General features: G+C 35.3%; 2 protein-coding genes across 8 annotated transcripts; both read left to right on the top strand.

The window, feature by feature from the left end:
* Positions 2,773-5,796, top strand: LOC109716794 (VAN3-binding protein). 3 transcript variants are annotated; one of them, XM_020242372.1, is made up of 8 exons: positions 2,773-2,797; positions 2,920-3,282; positions 4,025-4,117; positions 4,212-4,581; positions 4,907-5,059; positions 5,196-5,245; positions 5,339-5,396; positions 5,490-5,796. In XM_020242372.1, the coding sequence occupies exons 2-8, from the start codon at positions 2,932-2,934 to the stop codon at positions 5,699-5,701; spliced, it is 1,287 nt and encodes a 428-aa protein (XP_020097961.1). In that variant the 5' UTR covers positions 2,773-2,797; positions 2,920-2,931; the 3' UTR covers positions 5,702-5,796. The 3 variants fall into 3 exon arrangements, with proteins under 3 accessions (XP_020097961.1, XP_020097960.1, XP_020097962.1); XM_020242371.1 differs by having other exon boundaries at positions 5,339-5,796; XM_020242373.1 differs by lacking the exon at positions 4,025-4,117 and having other exon boundaries at positions 5,339-5,796.
* On the top strand, positions 8,395-20,074 carry LOC109716433. Of its 5 annotated transcripts, none has more exons than XM_020241875.1 (16): positions 8,395-8,547; positions 8,693-8,759; positions 9,287-9,428; positions 10,201-10,487; positions 11,770-11,807; positions 11,921-12,000; positions 12,148-12,215; positions 13,043-13,352; positions 14,733-14,845; positions 14,922-14,987; positions 16,103-16,165; positions 16,353-16,443; positions 16,558-16,625; positions 16,808-16,845; positions 16,933-17,147; positions 19,807-20,074. In XM_020241875.1, exons 1-15 carry the CDS (start codon positions 8,522-8,524, stop codon positions 17,117-17,119), a joined length of 1,644 nt encoding a protein of 547 aa, XP_020097464.1. In that variant the 5' UTR covers positions 8,395-8,521; the 3' UTR covers positions 17,120-17,147; positions 19,807-20,074. The 5 variants fall into 5 exon arrangements, with proteins under 5 accessions (XP_020097464.1, XP_020097463.1, XP_020097467.1 ...); XM_020241874.1 differs by lacking the exon at positions 19,807-20,074 and adding an exon at positions 18,099-18,366; XM_020241878.1 differs by lacking the exons at positions 8,693-8,759; positions 19,807-20,074 and adding an exon at positions 18,099-18,366.

Genomic DNA, 22,520 nt, shown 5'->3' with positions numbered 1-22,520 from the left:
TGAATAAATTGAAAGATGAGCGAGATGTTCTTGCATCTATGTAGGCTCTAAATCTAAAAATATCCTATTTCAACACTTCTGTACATATCTTCACAATTACCAATTAAAAATTTGGAAAAACTTCAAAAAAAAAAACCGTGGTTTCGCACTTTCTCACTTTAGTGCCCTGTGGTTTAAAGTGTATCAATTTGCCTTCTTGTGGTTTTGTTTTTATTTTTTCGACAACTTTTTTCTTAATATTTCGTTAAATTATATACAAAAAAACCTTCTGATATCCATCTAGATTTATCAAATATTTATTTTAATACACTTTAATTTTAACTTTGTCAGTGATTTAAAAAATAATAATAATAAAATTGATAATAAAAAGAGAAAAACGAAACCACAAGAAGACAAATTGATATACTTTAAACCACAGAATACTAAAGTGAGAAAGTGCGAAACCACATAGAGGGTTTTTGAAGTTATCCCTAAAAAATTCTAGCACCTAGCACCGTGTATCTTCAAAAATCAACACCATAGAAAGTGCCCAAAATTTACAATAATCTTATTAATATATAGGTATTCTGACATATAATATTTGTATATGTAATAAGTTGAAGAATAAAATGTAAAAAATTTCGCTATGAACATATGCTTTTGCACTTTATCCCTTATATTTAAGGAAAACTTTAAATACCACTCATGTGATTTCGCACTTTTTCACTTTAGTACCATACGGTTTAAAGTTGTGACGCCCCGACTTCCCAGGGGATCACCCATCCTAGGACTACTCCCGTCCTAGCACGCTTAACTCTCTTAACCTCTTGGGTCTAGTCACCACCCAAAATGCTTAAGCCGGGTTAAGAGTTTAGCCCTATCTTATCTTATATATAGGACTATCTGGGGTCTCACAAAAGTGTATCACTTTCGTACCATATGATTTTATTTTTTTCTTTTTGTTATCGCTTTTACTAATTTTTTTCATTAAATCAGTAACAAAGTTAAAACTAAAGAGTACCAAAGTGATTATTCGATAAACTATAGATAGGGTATCTGAAATTTTTTATATATGATTTAACGAAAAGTTAATGAAGGGACTAACAACAGAGAAAAATAAAATCACAGAATATTAAATTAGACACTTTAAACCACGGGGTTAAAGTGAGAAAGTGCAAAACCATAGGAATGGTATTTGAAGTTTATCCTTTTTCAAAATCTCTATTTTGCCCTCTTGAACTTGAAAGTTGTAATACTTAACCTTGCTATATTATTCTTTTGTTACTGTTCTGTGCATACATTATACCGTACAATTAAATTACTATTAATATACTCATTTTACATATTTTACTCCTAGAAATGACAAGAAAAAAATATAATATATTACCTAGGCATTCAGAATGCATGACATGTAATATTTCTAATAAATTNATAATCTTATTAATATATATATAGGTATTCTGACATATAATATTTGTATATGTAATAAGTTGAAGAATAAAATGTAAAAAATTTTGCTATGAACATCAGCTTTTGCACTTTATCCCTTATATTTAAGGAAAAACTTCAAATACACTTATGTGATTTCGCACTTTTTTTCACTTTAGTACCATGTGATTTAAAGTGTATCACTTTCGTACCTTGTGATTTTATTTTTCTCTTTTTGTTATCACTTTTACTAATTTTTTTCATTAAACCAGGGATAAAGTTAAAACTAAAGAGTACCAAAGTGATTATTTGATAAACTATATGTGGGGTATCTGAAATTTTTTATATATGATTCAACGAAAAGTTAATGAAGGGCTGACGAAAAAAGAAAAATAAAATCACATGATACTAAATTAGTACACTTTAAACTATAGAGTACTAAAGTAAGAAAATACAAAACCACAGAGGGGTGGTATTTGAAGTTTACATTTTAAAATCTCTATTTTGCCCTCTTGAACTTGAAAGTCCTAATACTTAACCTTGCTATATTATTCTTTTGTTACTGTTCTATGCATACATTATACCGTTCAATTAAATTACTATTAATATACTCATTTTACATATTTTACTCTTAGAAATGACAAGAAAAAATATATAATATATTACCTAGGCATTCAGAATGCATGACATGTAATATGTCTAATAAATTCGAAAGTAATGCTATATGTATACTCAAAAGTAGACATAAATCTTATACCATCGATCTTTATCAAAGAGTTTAATTTTTTAACACTAATTTTATCGTATTCTTATTTTTTACATACTAGAAATTTAAAAGAATTATATCTAAACTTTTGGATGGCTTGGATATAACCCAACTTTTGAGCGTACAAGTAGTGCATATCTCTAAGTAAAATTTTGACTCTTGTATTTTTATAATAGACTTTTGAGAATGTGGTGCAGGATGCACCCATCAGGCAATAATTTTTCCTTCATCTCTCCCAAGATATATAACTCAATAATCCAAAGTGGATTGTAGACCTAGCATTGAGAATAAAACTTCAGTGAGGAGCTTCCTAACGACGCCATATTATTGAGAAGATCTGTATCCACTACCACGTAATAGTGTTACCTCTATTAAAGGATTCGTTGGATGACTTTACTAAAACCCAAAAAGAATTTTTTGAATTCTAGAAGAAAGAATTATAATTTTTAAATAGAGACAAAACTGGCTCATGACAACGAATCGAGGCTTCTTAACAAGACCATCATCAACTTTGCTTGATATAGAAACACCTCCATTGCAACTGCTACTACTACTTAAACACCTATTCCCTATCAAAACAAGCTCATCCCATTCCCAATACACTGCATCTTCCCTCATAAAAAGGTCACTCAAACATTCTAAACACTTGTCTAAGTACCTACATGTCCTCTTCCTCTACATGCTTTCAACACTTACACCACATTATGTTTTTCTTGTTTCCTTTTTTTTTTTCTTCTATAACATAGGAAATAACTGATATGGAGAGATGCTCATACCATAATATGACTCAACACCACCTCTCCAAGAGCCCATCCCAGAGGCTAGAGAACATAGTGGAAGAAGATGCAGAAGAAGTAGAAGAAGAAAAGGAAGATGATATTGCAGGAGGAGGACTTATAACCAGCTGTTGTGTGGCGTCGCTGCAGCCGCCAGAGACTCCGACGGAGACGATGGAGTTTCTGGCGCGGTCGTGGAGTTTGTCGGCGGTGGAGATCTCGAAAGCGCTGACGCTGCTCGAGAGCAGAGATCAGATCGTTAATCCCGAAACCAAGAAGCTGCAGGGAGTAGTGAGCTCACCTGCAGCTGAGGATACAGTTTCACATGAATCTGTAAGTTATTGTGAGAAAAATATATATGGGCATTTGGTGTCTCTGCACTTTTCACTTAAACACTTCAAATTTTAGTTTCTAAGTTTTCATATATATTGTGCATTAGTCTGTAGTTGGTAGAAAACAATCGAGATTTTCCGCAACAAACTGGAATATGATTTATTTTAATTGAAATGTATGAGTTTTTTCGTTGCTATAATATTGTCGTGTTGTAACTTGGTATCTGCACTTTTCACTTAAACACTTTTAAGTTTTACTTTCGAAGTTTAGCTTTCATATATACTGTGCTTTAGTCTGTAGTTGGAGGAAATCAACTAAGATTTTCGGCAAGAAGAAAATCTAGCTCTTCGGCTGGAAAATGACTCACTCATTTTAGTTTATTTCAGACAAAATTAGAAGGTCATTTTATAATTAAAAAACTAATTAATTTTCTTAATAGTTAGAAACTAAGAGTCAATATATGTAAAGGTTCAAGATATAAAGTGTTTAAGAGAACAATACAGAGACAAAATACCCATACTTGCTAATACAGAGACTAACCATACATTTAGCCCCAAAAGGGAAAAAAAAGTTTTCTTTAACTAGGGACTCTTTGGCAAGAATGGCTATATCTGGCAACATTTCAATAGAGTAAAGTCGTTTGAAGAAGCACTATACATTTTTTATTTCAAAATATTTAAAAAAAAGTATAAACTTTAAACTTTTCGCTTTGCAAAATAAAAATATCATTTTATTAATGCAGAGACCAAAAATAGCACTTCAGCTCCCAGTGGCCACTGAGAAAGCAGTTGGAGTAAGCCCACCGATCTCCCCTAGAGATAATATAGAGATGAAGGTGGAATCAATATACACACTTAACATTCAACTCAATGCTTCTATACAAATTAACTCCATATATGTATTTAACTGCCTTTGTTTTCAAATTCCAGCTTCTTCGTGCCGGAGCGCGGGCGAAGACAATGGGAGGATGGCTCAAGGAGCAGAAGGAGAAGAAGCGGGCCGAGGCTCGAACACGCAACGCGCAATCGTATGCTGCCACATCGGTGGCGGGGGTCGCGGCAGCAGTGGCTGCAGTCGTTGCTGGTGCAGTGTTTTCGTCTGACGGATCTGACAGCAACGACAGAAACGCGAAGATGGCGGCGGCGATCGCATCCGCCGCCACGCTCGTGGCGTCGCACTGCGTGGAGATGGCGCAGGTAATGGGGGCCGGGCATGACCAGATCGCGATGGCGGTTCGATCGGCAGTTAATGCGCAGACCTGCGGGGACATCATGGCACTGACTGCTGGAGCTGCAACTGGTACTTGCTCTTCCCTCACTCTTTTTCATGTGAAATTTGAATGGATGAACAACTCTAGCTATTTGTTGTACTAATGTAGAGAAAAGAGAAAGTACAAACAGAGGTGGCGGAATCCGACAGTTCGGGCAGAGAATGAAATCAATCAACAATTTTGATTTAAATAAAATTCGTTATCTCACTTTTCGAATAAACTGTTGGATTGCTGCCACATCAGAAGTGTGTAAGAACAAACTTAGATCGAAGTTCATATTCTCTGATTCATAATTCACGAAAGCTTATTCATCTGCTGGATAAAGCACTCAACTGAATCGTGTACCGAACGCAGCGCTGCGTGGCGCAGCGACGCTGAGGGCAAGACTCCACAGGGAAACACAGGGGATTGCAGCTCTCATTGGAGAAGAGAAAGGATCAGAGAAATACTCATCACCCTTAGTTTTCGTCTCGAGAGGAGGCGAGCTTCTTAAACTCACAAGAAAAGGTGTGAGCTTCTTTCACGCCGAATGCCATGCTGATATACGCCGACATTTATCTAAACACTTCGTTACACTGTCGAAGTTTTTTAAAAAATTCTGCATCTTTGAACAAAATTTCGACTAACAAGCTGCCTGCTGCAGGTGTACTTCACTGGAAACAAGTTTCGGTTTACATAAACTCCAGCTTGCAGGTACAAAAAAGAACACATTGCACAGTTACTGCTTTCGATTATAAACATTATTAGACCTGCGAATCACGAATTAACCAAAAATAAGCTGTATAGGTGGTTGTTAAAATGAAAAGTACGCACATGGGCGGCACGTTCGTTAAAAAGAAGAAGAGTAAGACTAAATTGACCAACTTCCATATTCGTAACTCGCGATTTCGGTCGCAGTTCGTGCAAATTTCAGTAAAAGATTCTTTCTCTTTCTCAGGTGTAGTAATCGATGTCTGCTCAGAAATCCCGGCATGGCCTGGCAGAGAGCTCGAAGGCGGATGCGATCAGCGAGCTTACTTCGGGATCAAAACGCCAGAAAGGTTGATCGAGTTCGAGTGCAGAAACAGATTCGACAAACAGTTGTGGGTCGAAGGCGTAAGACAGATGCTGAACCGCAATGCCAGTATGAATATAACTTCATTGATGTGAAAATTTTGGTGAGACTCGGAATAACGAAATTCGGTTTGCTGTGGGACATATGACTGATGAGTTGAATAAATTTGTAACTCTCTGCAATAAATAATACCGCCCGGTGTTCAGTTATTTTGTTTTCTTGGCAAAATTCTTGGCAAAATATGTTAATACGTCTTTCATCTGAGACAAACTCGGTTTTTGCTTAGCAAAAGTAAATGAGGGGAGGCAGCTGGCCCGTCATGCGGAGACACAGTCATTGTGAGACTCACGGTGGCCATGGCCGCCCTTAATTTTTGAAAATTATATATAAGCCTTTTATATAAAAAATCAAAATATTATAATTTTGTATTAGGGAGGCCTAATTGTTTTTTTTTTTTTTTTTTTTTTTTTTTTTTTGTAACAAAATTTGTGCTCTCTCAATCTTTCCTTGGACCCCTTAGCCTTTTCCCTCTTTTTCTAGTCCTACTCTTGATTCAGCACATCGTTGTCACCACCGTTGCTGGCGATAGGTGGCCGGTGAACCAATAAACTCTTTTTTTAAACTATGCGAGATTGAATATTTTTCTACCAAACTTAAATCTTGGTTTTTCCGAATCTTAGCTCCTGGCTTGCTGGCACGAATAGGGATGCAAACGGGACGGATTCGGGGGAGGGAGAGTTTTCCCACCTCCCGCTCAATTTTTTATCTGGGCGGGGCGGATTCAGGGCGGGTTATTTTTCATTTTATTTTTGGCTCCCACTTACCGCTCCATTCGGGGCGGGAGCGGGGCGTGAGCGGATTTTTAACGGATCGGAATAGATTAAAGAAAGAAAAGAGTCTCCCGCCTCCCGCTCCATTTACTTGGCGGATCGGGGCGGATTTGCGGCGGGTTATATTTTTCTATATTTTTTGTTCCCACTTACCACTCCATTCGGGGCGGATCGGGGCGGAGCTCCACCAATCCGGATCCATTTGCATCCCTAGGCACGAACAACAATTTGTGACGACCAGGCCTGACTGAGTTGTGAAGGCACAGTGTTCGGCACTGTTAATTCTTTTCAAAAATTTTCAAAGGTTTAAAATTTAGGGTTAAATGTAAAAATGCCATAAAAGATAGATTGGAGACAGAGGAAACACAAACATAATATTAAATTTTTTTAAAAAAATTTATTTAAGAATAATATGTTTTTTCTGTTTAGGAAAAAAAAATCACCTAAAGTAATGGAAAGGAAATCAATTTGTAAATTACGAAACTTTAGAAAATATATTTGATTATTTTTTTTAGAAATAAACTAAACTATTTTTGCATTATTTTTGATGATAGAATATCTGACTCAATGATTGGCACCATTAAATTTAATCTAATCTATTCGAACTTTTTAGATTTTGAATTTCACATATTTTTGATCAGCTATTAAAATTTACAGCTTCAAAATCTTTTGATCACTAAACAAATAAAAATATTTTTAATTGTGTAGATAGTATCTTATTAAGTAAATAAGTGATTTAAATAGAACTGAGTTGGAATGCTTTAAAAATATCAAGACCTTAGCGGTTTTAATTTTTAAGAGCTGACTATTAGATCAAAAATCAATAATAGTGGTTACTCATGGGATCCATCATTGTGCATGATCCGAGAGACCGCAAGAGTTTATTCAATGACCAAAAGGCTATACTACCAACATCTTGGCGCTTTTAAAAGTACCCTAGCCGAACTCGATTTAAATGTTCCATCACTAAAAAAATAATTTGAAAGCCCGGAGAAGAAAAATGTCTAAAACATGACAGTCGTATAAGTGATGTGGTGTATTCAATCAATCAAATTTCTTCTCTTGATTCATCCATGCCATCATATTTATTACAAAAATATTTTTATATATTTACAATTGCCGCCCTCGACCGGCGCGACGTTCTCGGCTGCGACACCCCGCTCCACCTCGCCGCCCGACTCCCGCGCGCCTCCACCCTCGCCGCAGCGCTCGCGGTCGCCAGTGTCGACCCCTCCCTGCAGAACGCCGCCGGGTGGACGCCGCTTGGCGAGACCGGAAGTCGCCGTGGCGCACCCCGTGCTCTTACAGGAAGAGGAAGAAGAAGAAGAAGAAGAAGAAGAAGAAGTGGGAAAACAAAAGGTGCTCCAGCAGGAGGAAGAAGAAGAAGAAAAAGAAAAAGAGAAGAAAAAATTGCTCCACCTGGCATTAGCTTTTTTTTTCTGGCGGAAAAAAAAGAACGAGAGAACGAAGAGGAGAGAGAAAGAGGAAAGAGAAAAAGTAATAAGGGTATTTTGGTCAGTTTGCTGAAAAAGCGGACCGAATCTGCAAAAACGAAAAAGGTGGCCCGATTTTACAAAAGCCCAAAATAAGTGAATTTTTTATGCAAAAAGGCCTATAGATAATGCTGTGTATCTATTAGAATTTTTTTTATTAATAGATTAGAAAATATATAGTTATAAAAATATTCTTCTATAAAATTTATTTACAAAATTAGTAAATAAATTATTATTTTCTAAATACGGTAAATTATTCGTCATTTTCTTCAAAAGATAAAAAATATTTTTTGTATTTAATATCATATATTTTTTGAAGTTTACATGTAAAATATATATAAATCAGAGTAAAACGATAAATAATTCACCGCTTTTATCAACTTATTTTTATAAATAAAAATTTTAATTATCTATTTTTATATTTAAAATATTTTGTAGGTAGCTCAAAAACTCCTCTTACTGCACAGTAGACTTCCTCCGCTTTGCCTTCCGTCGCACGCGTCCGGCGCCAGTTCTAAGTCTCAACAGCGAGCGAGAGAAGTCAGCCGCGCGCTTGGTCTCTCTCACCGGCTGCCGGACCTCCAGCCGCCAAATGATTGCTGGCAGGTCCTTCGCAAGGTAGTGCCACCGGCACACACTCTTTTTCCCTCTAATAATAATCCACTAAAAGTAAATTTTCTTTTTCTTTTTTTTTGGGGGGGGTTAAAATATCTCACGGAGTTTGTTAATCCCTTACAATTTCTTTCCCAAATTCCCCTCACAGGTTCAATCAACTCTGTAGGACTCTTTGTTCTCCGAATCCTCACTCTCATCCTCTTCGCTGTTCTCAGGTTAAAACCCCCTGAAATTCAATGCTTATGCTTGAGTAGCATTTTTTTTAAAAAAAAATAAAGATAAATCACTTCGCAGGTGAAATATGCTCGTAAAAAAAAAAATAAAAAATCAAACTCCCATCTTTCAATTACAATAATCAGATAACTTATTCCGACATCCAAACAAGGCTGTAGAGTGTATATTTAACCTAAAAATCTGCGACCACTTCATTAGAACAATCCATGATGTATCACTTGTGCCTCACCGGGATTTCTTTGCTTGCAAAACGTAATACTGCTTGGTGTTCTGTTTTCTTTTTGCAGAAAATAAGTAAATGATTTCGCACTGTGTTGAGAAGCAAGAGATTTAATTGAGTGTTGTAGTATTTTGCTCTGATTGAATATCTTTGTGAGTGACTCTTGCATCTTTCTAATAGTACAAATAGGTAGCAAATAATTGTGAAGATACTTAACTAAGTAGGTTTCTAGATCTTTGTATAACCACTAAACTATTTGTTAGTGATCTGCTTATCTTGATATGGCAGGGACTGTTCCATCAGGGGAATTCAGCTTTTGTGAAAATGAGCGGGAGAAAGGGCGGGCCAGATGAGATGGACCAACGAAAGAAGAAAAAAGCTATAATGCATGTATGGAGGCCGATCACTACAAAAGAAGTTCCAAATGAAGGTTTGATTTGTTCGCTCATTTTGCTGCTACTTGTTCATATGTTTAGACTTTAGATCTTCCCTCCTAAGTTTACCTCAATATCTGATGGTTAAGTGCGATAATATTGTTTGAGCTATTTATCTGGGGTTAACAAGGAAATTAGGTTAGTTGGTGGCTTGGAGCAATTGAAATTTTGTGAAAGATTATGAACAGAGCGACGTAGTCGCTTTGAACAATAAGATTTGTGATACAAATTTATATTAGGGGCAAGGATTAAAGTGCCCATTGGCACGGGCCTTACCTACCGTGCCGTATCGTGCTAGCAAGATATCGGCACGATATAGCCCTCGTGCCGATGGCACAATTTAAAACCCTCTATTTTTGAAATTAGTAAGTTATTTTCTCAATAAAGTTCAAAGGATTTGATAAAAATATATAATAAATAATTGGCATATTTTGCTACTAAAGGAAATAAATATTTTATGTCATTATGTGTCGGCACACATATATTTTTTGTGATTGACACGCATCGGCACGGCCTTACACGCACCTTGCTGTACCGTACCGAAAAGTTTCAGGCACGACCTCGTGTCACGGTACTTAAATGCTTGATTAGGGGCATGTTTTTGGGGTCTGGAGCTTATCCTAGCTCTTGTCAGGCCAATTGTCTTATGAGATGCCTTGTGTGTTCACTCATAATAGTATTATTCATTAGAAGTTATATCATGTTTAGCGCGTTACTCATGTTAATCAGTAAATATTCAATTTGATCTAATAAATCGCTCTTATGCAGTCGACAATGATGAAAGATCTGATTCTGAGTGTCAACTTCAAAGCTCGAACACTGGTGCATCAATTACTGGTGAATTTGAATTATCGACTAGTAGTGCTATAGAAACTGATAATGAATTGAAGGCTGTAGAAGAAAGGGAAGATATTTCCTATACATGCAGAATGGGCGATGTGGCTAAAAGTAAGGGCACCCAACAAGTAGTTATAAAAGAAACTCACAAAGAACTAGGCTCCAACGAGGATTTGGAATTAGCTACTACAGCTGAAAAGGTCTCAGTTTCTGTTCAGGTCTGTTCATGCATTATATGAATCCCTTGCCTTTGAGTGAAACACTATTATCTTTGTTGTGACCCATATTGCATGGCCGTGGCCGCAATACTTTGTTAGCAATTCATTTGTAGTTCAAAGTGTGACAGACGCATAGTAAATAAGTTCAAGCATGAGGTCTAGAAACATGAAAACAGAATTTTTGACAAAGTGCCAATATAATCTGAATATCTGATTGATGAAATTAGTGCTGAAAACTGAGTTGCAGTCAAAGATAGTGAGCCAAAAACAATGAAATAAAATATCAGGAAGAATAATTTATGGTTCATTGAGAAGAGTCTAGATATTTTCCTGGGAAGTATGGAAACATCCCTACTGCTACCATAAATAACCCTAGTTAATATACAACATAGCACTAACATATCGTTTAGCATCTATGATGTTAACATACTGGGGAATCTCTTTTGCATCCTTTACTTTTTTGTTGCTACTGATAATTTACTTAGATTGGTTCACTACGTTGGATACAATCTGATTGACTAGATTCATGTTTGGGTTAGTATGTCCATATTGCAATAAAAAATAAATTGATGCAATATTGCAACAGAAAGAAGAATCGAATTTCTAAAGGAATTGCCTCATATGCTTCAGAATCAATTCATGAGCAACCATAGGAAACTAGTTGCTTTATCACTGCTATGAATACATAAAATACTTGTATCTAGACGTCCTCCTATACTGAGTGCAAATTGTTGCTAAAATCTTCTATACAGTAATTTGCGCTATTGATACATCCTTTTGCAGTCCTTTCTTCTCCATTGAGAGATCTTAACTTAAAAATTCTACTTCAGGGAAATTTTTGGGATATTATTTGTTGAGGAATGTGCATTCGGATGATACAAAGCTCAACATTGAACTTCTTTTGCGGATGTCAGTCAGCAAATTGAGCACCATGTTAGTTTCCTATTTCAAAAAGAAAAAAAGAAGATGGTTTGCATGTGAAATGGGGTTTTTGCTTCATCTCATCTTTTCCGAACCTTCGATCTTTATAACAAAAGAAGAAAGAAAATCTTGATCAAGTTTTACTTTGCAAACCTGTTTGACTGTTTGCTAATTTGACCAGTTCTGTTTTTGGTCTGTAAAATTTCCATCAATCATAGTTGGCAGTCTATTTTATCCTGCAACTAGCTGGCTTTCTATTATGAGATTACAATGTCGCAAAGGTGCTACGATTACTATACGTATGGCATATAAGATATTTACTCTCTTTATCTTAAATTGGTTTTTTTTTTTTTTTAAACAGGTAGACACTCCTTTGATCCGGTTTGTAAAAGGAAAAGGGTATTAATTTTTGTGATACCTTCTCTTTCCTTGTTCTTGGGCCAAGGATATTGCTTCCTGTGATTTGGATACGATTCTGCAACAGTCATATGTTTCTCCATTCTGCCTTGTAGGGGATCAGTGCAGAAACGAATCGAGGTAGAGGCGGGAGTCAAAATCAAATTCCCATCTGCTAAGGGGGACACAACTATCGGTACTACTGTAATTATTGCTCTTTTGTGAAAATCTCACATGAAGCAATTTTCTCCTATATTAACTTCCCAACTTCATCTTAAATGAAATAGTATTTTAGGCGGCTGATTTTAAACCTGCAATACCTTTTTTATTTCTTCTTTTGCAGTTGTTGAGGGGGATACTGTTGAAAGTGTGACTAAAGCATCAGAGAAAATTGCTAGTGTACTTGAAGAGGTAGCTTGCCTTCATGAATAAAACAGTTTGAACTTGTATTTTGTTACCTCATTAGATGTTGATGTTTATCAGTGTTTTAAAGCATTGCCACAATTCTTTTGTTTTGGCATCCAAGCTGCTTTTTGAAAAGCAGAGAGGAGATGTGAAGTGGGAGGGAACTGTTAGGGAAATTTGGTGGGAATAAGGGACGCAAGGGGGGAAATAAGGTGAGTGGCAGAGAATGGTAGGGAGTGCACGACCAAGGGAGTTACAAGGGATTACTGGAGAGAGAGAGTTTGGGGGAGGAAAGGTGGGAAATAAGGTGAGCGGCAGAGAATGGGAGAGAGGGTGTGACCAAGGGAGTCACAAGGGATTACTGGAGCGAGAGAGGTGTATGTTTGATTTAGAGTATTGGCATTTTACACTTTTTGCTTTGTGAGGGTATGAAACACCACGCCTCTTACCCACATTGTATGAATTATCATTATGTTGTACAATATCCTCCAAGCTACTCTGATATATGGAAACTGTCAATATATGTTTCTTAATCAGAAGATTGACACTTTTCTTGCAACCTTTAAGCACTTATTGCTTTGGGAAACTTGACTAGCGTGCCCAGGTCCTGCCTTCGAAAGAATTCGATGCTTTTAACATATAATTTGGTTTAGATTGTTGCCTGTGTTTATCTTTATGGTAAATATTTTGCTAGTTTCTACAAAATTCGCTACAATTATCTATTTATGCATTAATTTTATATGTACTTATCATGTCTCGTAATACTTTTCTTTCAATTTATTTAAGTTTCATTAATCTATTAGCTACTAATCTTCATATCCTCATAATTTCAGGCAGTGAAGAGCCCAATGCTTGATTATTCTCACTTCATATCCCTTCCATTGGCTATCCACCCAGATCTTGTAGCAAAGCTCCACCAATTCCAGGGATCCATACTCGGTTATGCTACTACTAGCCTAGATAATGATGACCCCGATGGCGATTTTAATGAAGATACTTCAGATGAAATTGATTACGAGGACAAACAAGCAGAAACCCCAGGTGTTGCCATCAATCTTGAAGTCCAAGATGAAAAGGAGCATGTAAGAGTAAAGATTGATACTAAGGACTCCAAATCGGCTTCAAAAGCCTCTTCTGCATCAGGTAATACAACTTCCAGTAATTACTATCGTAGTTGTTAATAAAAAGCAGCAGCTTGGCTCTAATAACAATTTTATTAGAGCAAAGATTTCATTTCTACTATTTAGTCTCTGAACTTTGCTCTATATAACAATTAAATCCTTCCTTTGGGGTTACAAAGGTCGATACTGTATAGGAGATTAAAGCACTAAGTATGAAATGAAATTGGAGCCAAATTTTGGGGAATAACTCGTTACAAGTGAAACTCTGAGGATGAACTTAAATCTAAATCAAATTCAGGGAGTAAATTTGTAATTAACCTTTTGTTAACTATTAGCTACAGGCCGAATAGATAAATTTATGACTTTAGTCCTTGGCCATCAAAAAACTTTTCATATAACCTAGTCGATAGGAGAGACGCCATGACTGTAAATGGTGAGTTAGATATGTCTGACCAGTTAGAGATGCTCTCTTCCTGGCTTTTCCTTTCTTAAGTTGTTTCATACAGCTGCAGAGTCTACTAATTTATTGTCATTAGAACTGGTTGTTACAGCTAGCTAATGGCTGATGGGCCATCATTTGTTCATTTTATTGCATCCTATTTATGAGTCGGTTTGAATGATTCGTCTTGCTGCTGAGAAACAGGAGGCAAGTTTGAATGATCTTTGTCTTGCTACCTAATTATAATTCTTGCAAGCTTCTCTTCGTGCCCTTCCTTCGGCAAAAGGCTTATTTTAGAGTTTTAGACTGTACAAGGGATAGCAGTTTATCTAAAGGAAGAGCAATTTATTGCACTACATTCAGCAGACTATATTAACGCTTTATGCACTCAATGATAATTCGCTAAACTAGCCATTACTAAAGAGCATTGTGGAATGCGAAGTTTGTTGAGTGCAAAATCGAGAGAGAAGTGAGAAAAGAGAAAACAAAAGAAAAAGGATAACCAAATTACAGGATTTGGCTTTAAACAAGCCTGCTTCGATGTGCGGGAGAGGGAGCACATATTCCGCTATAATTAAAAGCAAAGTAGAGAGGAGAGCAATCTCTCAAAAACCTGAGCCTCAATTCACTGAATGCTCTCCCAAGTATATAATTACCAGAAAATAAGTCGCGGAAAGGGGTATAAATATCTATGAGATCATGATTACAGATCTGATGGAACTGAACATTTACAAAAAGTAGGTTGGGTCCTAGATTGCAAAATAATTCTAAAAACAAGCTCTCTCTACCGTTCTTCTTAAGTGTAAGGACATAAACTTTTTGCAGTCTGTAAATTACAACGTGAAAAGTTCCTGTTTAGTAGTGATCTCCATTGCATTTCATAGCAAGTTTTTCTGTTCTTTTGGATGGAACTATTCTCTTCTTCTGCTTGGCCATTAATTTCTATTTATAGCACCGTTGCAGATTTAGGCATCGATAGATCCATATTTATCAAACCCAAAACCTTTCACTTAACTGTTCTTATGCTCAAGTTATGGAACAAGGACCGTGTTGCTGCTGCTGCTGAGGTTCTGCAGGTGATGTTCTTTGCCTGAGATAGAAATTTATTATGTTGTTGCCTTAAACTATAAATGTTGTGTCGTCTCAATGCAGAGAGTATCTTCTGAAGTAAAAGATGCTCTGGAAAACCGTCCAATTTCTATACAGCTTAGAGGGCTGGTGAGTTTTTCTTATTTTGGTTTTAGTAAGCTGTTTGATCTACATTGTCTTCATCTTCTATTTTTTATGCTAATTTCCGACATTCGATAATGGAAAAAATTCTGTTGCATGTAACTGATAAATGGTCCTCTGGTGGATATTTATATCATCCACTTCAGCTTATTCTGGAGATATTATTCTAAACATGGTTACAGATTTAAAACCTTCCGGTCATTAGTCTATGAAAATTAAGTGTGCATGAGATATTGTGACAATGGTCATTTAATCACTCCTTTAAAGTTCTAGTTATCTTTTAAACTGAAAAGAAATATGTTGATTTTTATCAGTGTTCTGAATTAGTTTGTCATGTCAAAGTGAAGACTAGATGTTGCAAATTGTTAAAAATGGCGGGCAGTTCTGGAATTACTTTTCTATTTTCTTAACTCACACTTCATAACAAACTCTTCAAAAATTGAATTTATTGGAAACCTTAGAAAGATAACTTGGGGTCATTGCTCTAAGGGTGCTAGAAGAATTAAAATGTTTAATCATTTCATTGCTCGTATTTGGGTTTCTTTAATATCAAAATAAAGAGCAGGGGTTGGTGGATAGGTTTGAACCTTCCTGAGACCATTGAATGCCGGAATGGACTTTGGGTGATAGTGGTTATATTTTATTCCAACTTATTAAGCTGTAAACTATTTATTTGCTCCTAAAGACCGCATAGCAGCAGCAGGAGCTGTATTATGGATGGCTTTATGGATGGCTTTTAGATTGGTTTTAGATCCTCTGGATGTCTGGATTACTCTAGGATATTAACAGAAATCTATCAAACATCAGCTGTTGGTTGCTTCGCAGGATGAAGTGCCTGTTTACAGTTAAGGTTGAATTTAATACTCTTTACGGACTTTCTTGAATCACCTTGTCCTTCTCATATCTTGTTCCACAAGAGTGGAAACTCGGAAGGGGCTTAAGCAATATAAAAGGATTGAGAAAGAAACCAGGTTGGGTAGTATAGTTCCCTTTGTGATCGATAATCCATCTATATTTAATTTTCCCAACAACCGAGATCATGGGCTTGTAGGCTTACACATTTCTTGCCAAGTTAATAACCTCTTATCTTAACCGTTTTTCAGCCTTTCTGGCAATGTCAGAAGATGTCCCAAGTGACAGGTGGTGCATCAAAACTTGCCCCAAAGGTTTCTTATAGCATCGTAATTACTATTTTCGAAGAAATGTGTTTTTGATACACACTAACTACTCTGTTTCTTTATATTCACACCAGTTGTTTTTACATATAATATAAGAACATTGTATTAATCTAAGATGAAGAATGATTGCTATTGCCTTTTTCTTTTATAAATTTAGAAGATAATTTGATTTCAGGCATGCATGAGAGGTTCACTGGCTAAGGCCCAAGTAATATATGCACCAGTTCTGGAAGTTGGTGGAGAAGGACGCTTGTTACGCGCTTGCCGTATCCTAAAGCAATTTCACATTAATGAACCTATCGTAGATTTCCGTTGTCGACAAGTTAAGATGTATCATCTTCCTGGACTGATGTTATTCCTTGACTTTCTATATTAAACAGAAGTGATTATTGGTGCTTTTGTTGAATCAGGCCTTGTTCTTGCCAAGGATGCAAAGCAATCTTTGAAGGTAAAAACGTTCTTATGTTTCAATTACTTGTAAATCTTGTCCGTCTTTTTGCATCAATAAGAGAACATGGCTTGAGTTGACTTCCTGAAATGTCATAAGATTGAAGAATGTTAAGGCCTATAAATTTTTGGCGGTTTTTATCTATTATACTAATAAAACTCTTCTGTCTTCCTGAGTTACAGTTGCATGCCACTTTGATGAATGTGAGGCACAGAAAAAGGTGCTTCTTATTCACAAAATTTAATGAAATATTATATTTGAAGAATATAAGGTTAGATCTCTGAGTCTTCAGTATTATTACTTTTAGGAGTAAAAGAAATAGAAGAAATGATTCCTTCGAGGCAAGGCACATCTTTAAGGTGTATGGCTCGAAGGAGTGGGGCGAGTATCTCATCCGTGAAGTGCATCTTTCTCAGAGGTTCAAGTTCGATGAAAGCGGATACTATCATTGCTGTTCATCGATTTCCTTGCCTGAAGACATGCAAACAGAATGATCCTGGCCATCTGTGATAACATATTCAGGTTCATTGCACTTAAAATTTTGCATTATTGATTTGGATGCACGCGTCATTGCAACTCTTTTGATATGATATTGATTATCGTAGTATGTATTAAATATCTTAATAAGATTGAATGCTCCGGAAATTTTTTTTTTCTAATTAGTCCAACTTGAGTACGGAAACTATTTCCAAAATATTATGTAGGGTATGATTGACCCACCTGAATCTTTTGCGAAAGTGCTGTTGGAGCGCCAACATTTTTCTGAAGTCTCCTCAACAGCTTATCATGGTGGCAAAAGTGAAGCTCCCATTTTTGTGGACCAATCTGAATAGTAGAGGCTCTAGATAGTTTGTTTGTCAAATTTTTAGCTTATGCTTTTCAGAATAGAGAAGCTGATAAAAAGAAAAAAGATCAACTGTGGCAATAATTAGAGGTTCCCTACCTATGAATCTACATGATCACAACTCACAAAACTGAACCACGCACATCATCAGTAGTGTCCCAGCAACAAAATGGCAAAGGAAGAAAATTTTGAAAAAAAGGGTCAAAAATAAAATCAAATAGAAAACATAAAACTAGTTTCCTACATGTTTTGTGGCTCCCAATTCGAAAGTCTTTCTCGATCATCCTGAAATATTCAAAACTCTAGCGAAGAGTCGTAAGCTTTTGGTCTTTCTAGTGACATAATTGAGCAAAATCTTTTATTGGACTAATTCCACTTGCCCATATTTGATACGTCCCATAAGCAAAAATCTCCAAGTTATTCCTATTCACAAGAAGTGCACTTGTTTTCAGTGAATGGTGTTGACCTTCATATTAGATGGTTTATTCTATACTTAATGATCATTCAAGTGTTAAATACTTTGCAAGAGAACCAAGTGTATAGTATGTAGTTCAAGTTGTCGCCAATTTGTCGAACTATTATTTTTCTTATTTCTGTTCTGAGACTTTTTCACTGTCTATTCACTGCAGGGCGATGATCTTTAACGAGTGAGTGGTAGCGCAGCAACTAATGATTAAACACTCTGATGCCGCGCGTGTTCATTGGCTTGCTTAATTGAGATTTTCTAGATCACTGTAGTTATGTATGCCCTACCAGTTTTACTATGTCACATTAAATGGTTGCTCGACGCTAGATTGCAATGTTTCAATCTCCGTGTTATTCAACAAATTGCAATAAAAGATCCATCCAATTAGTTGGTCACAAGAATTCTTAGTTTTACTTCAATTTTCTTTTTTCCTTCTGGTGTTTATATTAGTTATTATTGTTTACTGTTTGAATAAAACTATTGCCCACACATGGCGCATTTGTACGGTCATTCACGGTGCATCTACTGATATCTGTCTCATCGTATATTTCAATTTCACCGCTTGTGAAGGAGAGCCCATGAATTTTAGTTGATAAATGTATGGGTGAGCTTGGAGCAGATAATTATTTTTTTTTTTAAGAAAAGAATTAAAAGTGAAATAAATCCAATAGTTTGGAGGTGTCAAGTAGAATTGAAAATGTTTGAGAACAAAAAGTGAAACCTGAAATAAATCCAATAGTTTGGAGGTGTGGTTTGGTTGGGGGTAAGCGGAGATAATGAAAATTATTCTGAGTATTTTGCTAAACGGAGTATTTTTTGGTCGGAATATTGTTACTATGGTCAAATCTTATTATTTCCGATTATCCCACACAGCTTGGGATAAATATTTTATTCTTTTGGTGGAATAGTATTATTCTAAGGTTTAATTTCAAATTTTATTAAAATTATAAATTGTATTAAATTAAATTATGTAGATATGATATTTTACGTATTATAAATAAATAATTTTTATTTTAAAATTATNGCAGTATGTATTAAATCTCTTAATAAGATTGAATGCTCTGGAGTTTTATTTCCTAATTAGCCCAACTTGAGTACGGAAACTATTTCCAAAATAATATGTAGGGTATGATTGACCTACCTGAATCTTTTGTGAAAGTGCTGTTGGAGCGCCACCATTTTACTGAAATCTCCTCAACAGCTTATCATGGTGGCAAAAGTGAAGCTCCCGTTTTTGTGGACCAATCAGAATAGTAGAGGCTCTAGATAGTTTGTTTGTCAAATTTTTAGCTAATGCTTTTCAGAATAGAAAAGCTGATAAAAAGAAATCTACCTATGAATCTACATGGTCACAACTCACAAAACTGAACCATGCACATCATCAGTGGTGTCCCAGCAACAACATGGCAAAGGAAGAAAGTTTTGAAAAAAAAAAAAAGAGGCAAAACTAAATTAAATAGAAAACATAAAACTAGTTTCCTACATGTTTTGTGGCTCCCATTTCGAAAGTCTTTCTCGATCATCCTGAAATATTCAAAACTCTAGCGACTAGTTGTAAGCTTTTGGTCTTTCTAGTGACATAATTGAGCAAAATCTTTTATTGGACTATTCCACTTGCCCATATTTGATACGTCCCATAAGCAAAAATCTCCAAGTTATTCCTATTCACAACAAGTGCACTTGTTTTCAGTGAATGGTGTTGACCTTCATATTAGATGGTTTATTCTATACTTCCTTAATGATCATTCAAGTGTTAAATACTTTGCGAGAGAACCAAGTGTATAGTATGTAGTTCAAGTTGTCGCCAATTTGTCGAACTATTATTTTTCTTATTTCTGTTCTGAGACTTTTTCACTGTCTATACACTGCAGGGCGATGATCTTTAACGAGCGTGTGGTAGCGCAGCAACTAATGATTAAACACTCTGATGCCGCGCGTGTTCATTGGCTTGCTTAATTGAGATTTTCTAGATCACTGTAGTTATGTATGCCCTACCAGTTTTACTATGTCACATTAAATGGTTGCTCGACGCTAGATTGCAATGTTTCAATCTCCGTGTTATTCAACAAATTGCAATAAAAGATCCATCCAATTAGTTTGTCACAAGAATTCTTAGTTTTACTTCAATTTTCTTTTTTCCTCCTGGTGTTTATATTAGTTATTATTGTTTACTGTTTGAATAAAACTATTGCCCACACATGGCGCATTTGTACGGTCATTCATGGTGCATCTACCGATATCTGTCTCATCGTATATTTCAATTCCACCGCTTGTGAAGGAAAGCCCATGAATTTTAGTTGATAAATGTATGGGGGAGCTTGGCGCAGATAATATAATTTTTTTTTTTAAGAAAAGAATTAAAAGTGAAATAAATCCAAAAGTTTGGAGGTGTCAAGGAGAATTGAATATGTTTGAGAACAAAAAGTGAAACCTGACTGAAAGTTTAGGCGGGTTTGGTTGGGGGTAAAGCGGGGATAACGAAAATTATTCTGACTATTATGCTAAACGGAGTATTTTTTGGTTGGAATATTGTTACTATGGTCAAATCTTATTATTTTCGGTTATCCTATACAGCTTGGGATAAATATTTTATTCTTTCTGTGGAATAGTATTATTCTAAGGTTTAATTTCCAATTTTATTAAAATTATAAATTGTATTAAATTAAATTATGTAGATATGATATTTTACGTATTATAAATTAAGAACTGTTTGATTCCTTGGAAAAGTATGAAAAAAAAGTTAAAAGAGTTTTTCATGAAAATAGTTTTTTTTCAGTTTCCTGCTGTTTGGTTTCAAGGAATACAAGTTTTTTTAAAAGATTTTTTTTTTCTAGATTTCATGCAAAACTAGTATTTTTGTTTTCAAAATTCTTTATAAAACCGAAACACTAGTTTTTCATAAAATTTGAAGATTTTTTTTTCTAAAAAAACTAATTTTTTGGGAACCAAGGGAAATCTTTTTCCATACCTTTTTTGAGGAACCAAATAACCCTCAGTGCATAATTCGAAATCGACTCTCATAGCCTGAACAGAGGTATTTTATCAATTGTTACAGAGAGTTACCAATGCTCTCCAGATTATGCTCTTTTTTTTTCTTTTTTTTTTCTTTTTTTTCTCAGAGAGAGATAGGTAGCACGGTATCCGCTTCGTTTATTTTATTTAGAAATAAATTTAGCTGAAAATATAAATCAACTAAGATTCGAATCTGGATCTCAGATACCAACTATCAAATCTTTTACCGCTTGCTCCGGAAACGGTCGGTTGTTTACGGCTATTTAAAATTTAGCAAATTGAGACAAAAGTACAAAATCCATGTTATGGGAACATGGATTTTGTCACATTCATCCACGTTTTTTTTGACATGCCCTTATGTCGAGGCATTATCACACTCACCGTCCGGTATATGCGGCATGAGATATTGTAGCCTCTGTACGTTCTACTAAAGATCAGGCCCATAAGAACCAAATCAATCAATTTATTTATTTATTTAATAACTAGAAAGACAACTTTAGATCATTTTATTCATGGTATATATATCTTGCATGTTAACTAACCCGGGGGTATGATTTTCCAGCAACCCTGTGTGCAAATGGATACAGATGCTCAAAATTTTAGATGAATGTGAATCCAAACGGTGCAGGTTAAATCGATATTAAATAGGTATGATTTTCGTTATGAGTACAAAAAAGGATAACCGAACAAATTTTCGGTTCATGTATGATATTTCTTTGTACCCAAACGAGAACGAAAACCTAAACTGAATCCAAACCATGACCCATTTTACGTCACATAATATATTAAAATAAATTTATTTTAATATTTGATAAAAAAAAAATGATTGCTTCTTGGTATCGAACTTCTATTTGTCGAATTCAGATTTAGTTATGAATTTGTAAAATCCAATGATTTCGGGTTCATTTTTGGATTCAAATTTTTTATAACCCGTCTCGAACCCGACCTATTTGAAGTCCCTCCACAATAGGGTGATATTTGATAACAAAGAAAATCAAAGCTAAGAGAATACTTTGAAGAGATGAAAATGAGGCATCTACATATAAATTTTTGTTATCTCATCTCTTATCTACCCACCCTCATTGGATATCGTGGGAAACTAGTGGGGTTTTGTATAGAATAAATAATGGGCATGCTATCATAATTTTACTCTCTTTTAACATCTAAATTTCAAGAGTCCACACATGATTCATTTCTTGCCCTCTTTATGTGTTTGGTAGTAGTATATGCAAAACCAAAAATTTAAATAAAAGCTAAAAACTACTTGATTTTAAGGAGTTATGATATGAGGCTAAATTCACAAAAATTCACAAAAATTTCAGTATACTTCTTAAGAAAGTTTCAGTATAAAAAAAAAAAAAGAGAATTATGAAACTGATAGAATGGATTCTCAGAATTCTAACAACTATTGAACATATAATACTGAAACACTGTTCTCTAATAATTTATTTATTTTTTAATATAATCAATCAATTTATATTATTTAATCTCATCATGAGTTTGACACCCACCAAACTTTTAATTGAGTTTTTTGCTGTGAGGATAACATCAGACAAAAATGGTGACAAGAGAA

This window comes from Ananas comosus, linkage group 10 (assembly GCF_001540865.1).
Source record: "Ananas comosus cultivar F153 linkage group 10, ASM154086v1, whole genome shotgun sequence".
Classification (NCBI taxonomy): Eukaryota; Viridiplantae; Streptophyta; class Magnoliopsida; order Poales; family Bromeliaceae; genus Ananas; species Ananas comosus.
The sequence above is the reverse complement of the archived record's forward strand: the minus strand, read 5'-3'. Positions and strand labels throughout refer to the sequence as shown.

Bases quoted from the DNA above. Each gene is read 5' to 3' on its own strand.
- LOC109716433 (XM_020241875.1), top strand. From the start codon at position 8,522: ATGATTGCTGGCAGGTCCTTCGCAAG. The intron at 11,808-11,920 runs GTATTAATTTTT...TCTGCCTTGTAG, and splicing joins CGGTTTGTAAAAGGAAAAGG to GGGATCAGTGCAGAAACGAA. The intron at 16,444-16,557 runs GTATCCTAAAGC...TATATTAAACAG, and splicing joins ACGCTTGTTACGCGCTTGCC to AAGTGATTATTGGTGCTTTT.
- LOC109716794 (XM_020242371.1), top strand. From the start codon at position 2,932: ATGGAGAGATGCTCATACCATAATATGACTCAACACCACCTCTCCAAG. The intron at 3,283-4,024 runs GTAAGTTATTGT...TTATTAATGCAG, and splicing joins ATACAGTTTCACATGAATCT to AGACCAAAAATAGCACTTCA. The intron at 4,118-4,211 runs GTGGAATCAATA...TTCAAATTCCAG, and splicing joins GAGATAATATAGAGATGAAG to CTTCTTCGTGCCGGAGCGCG.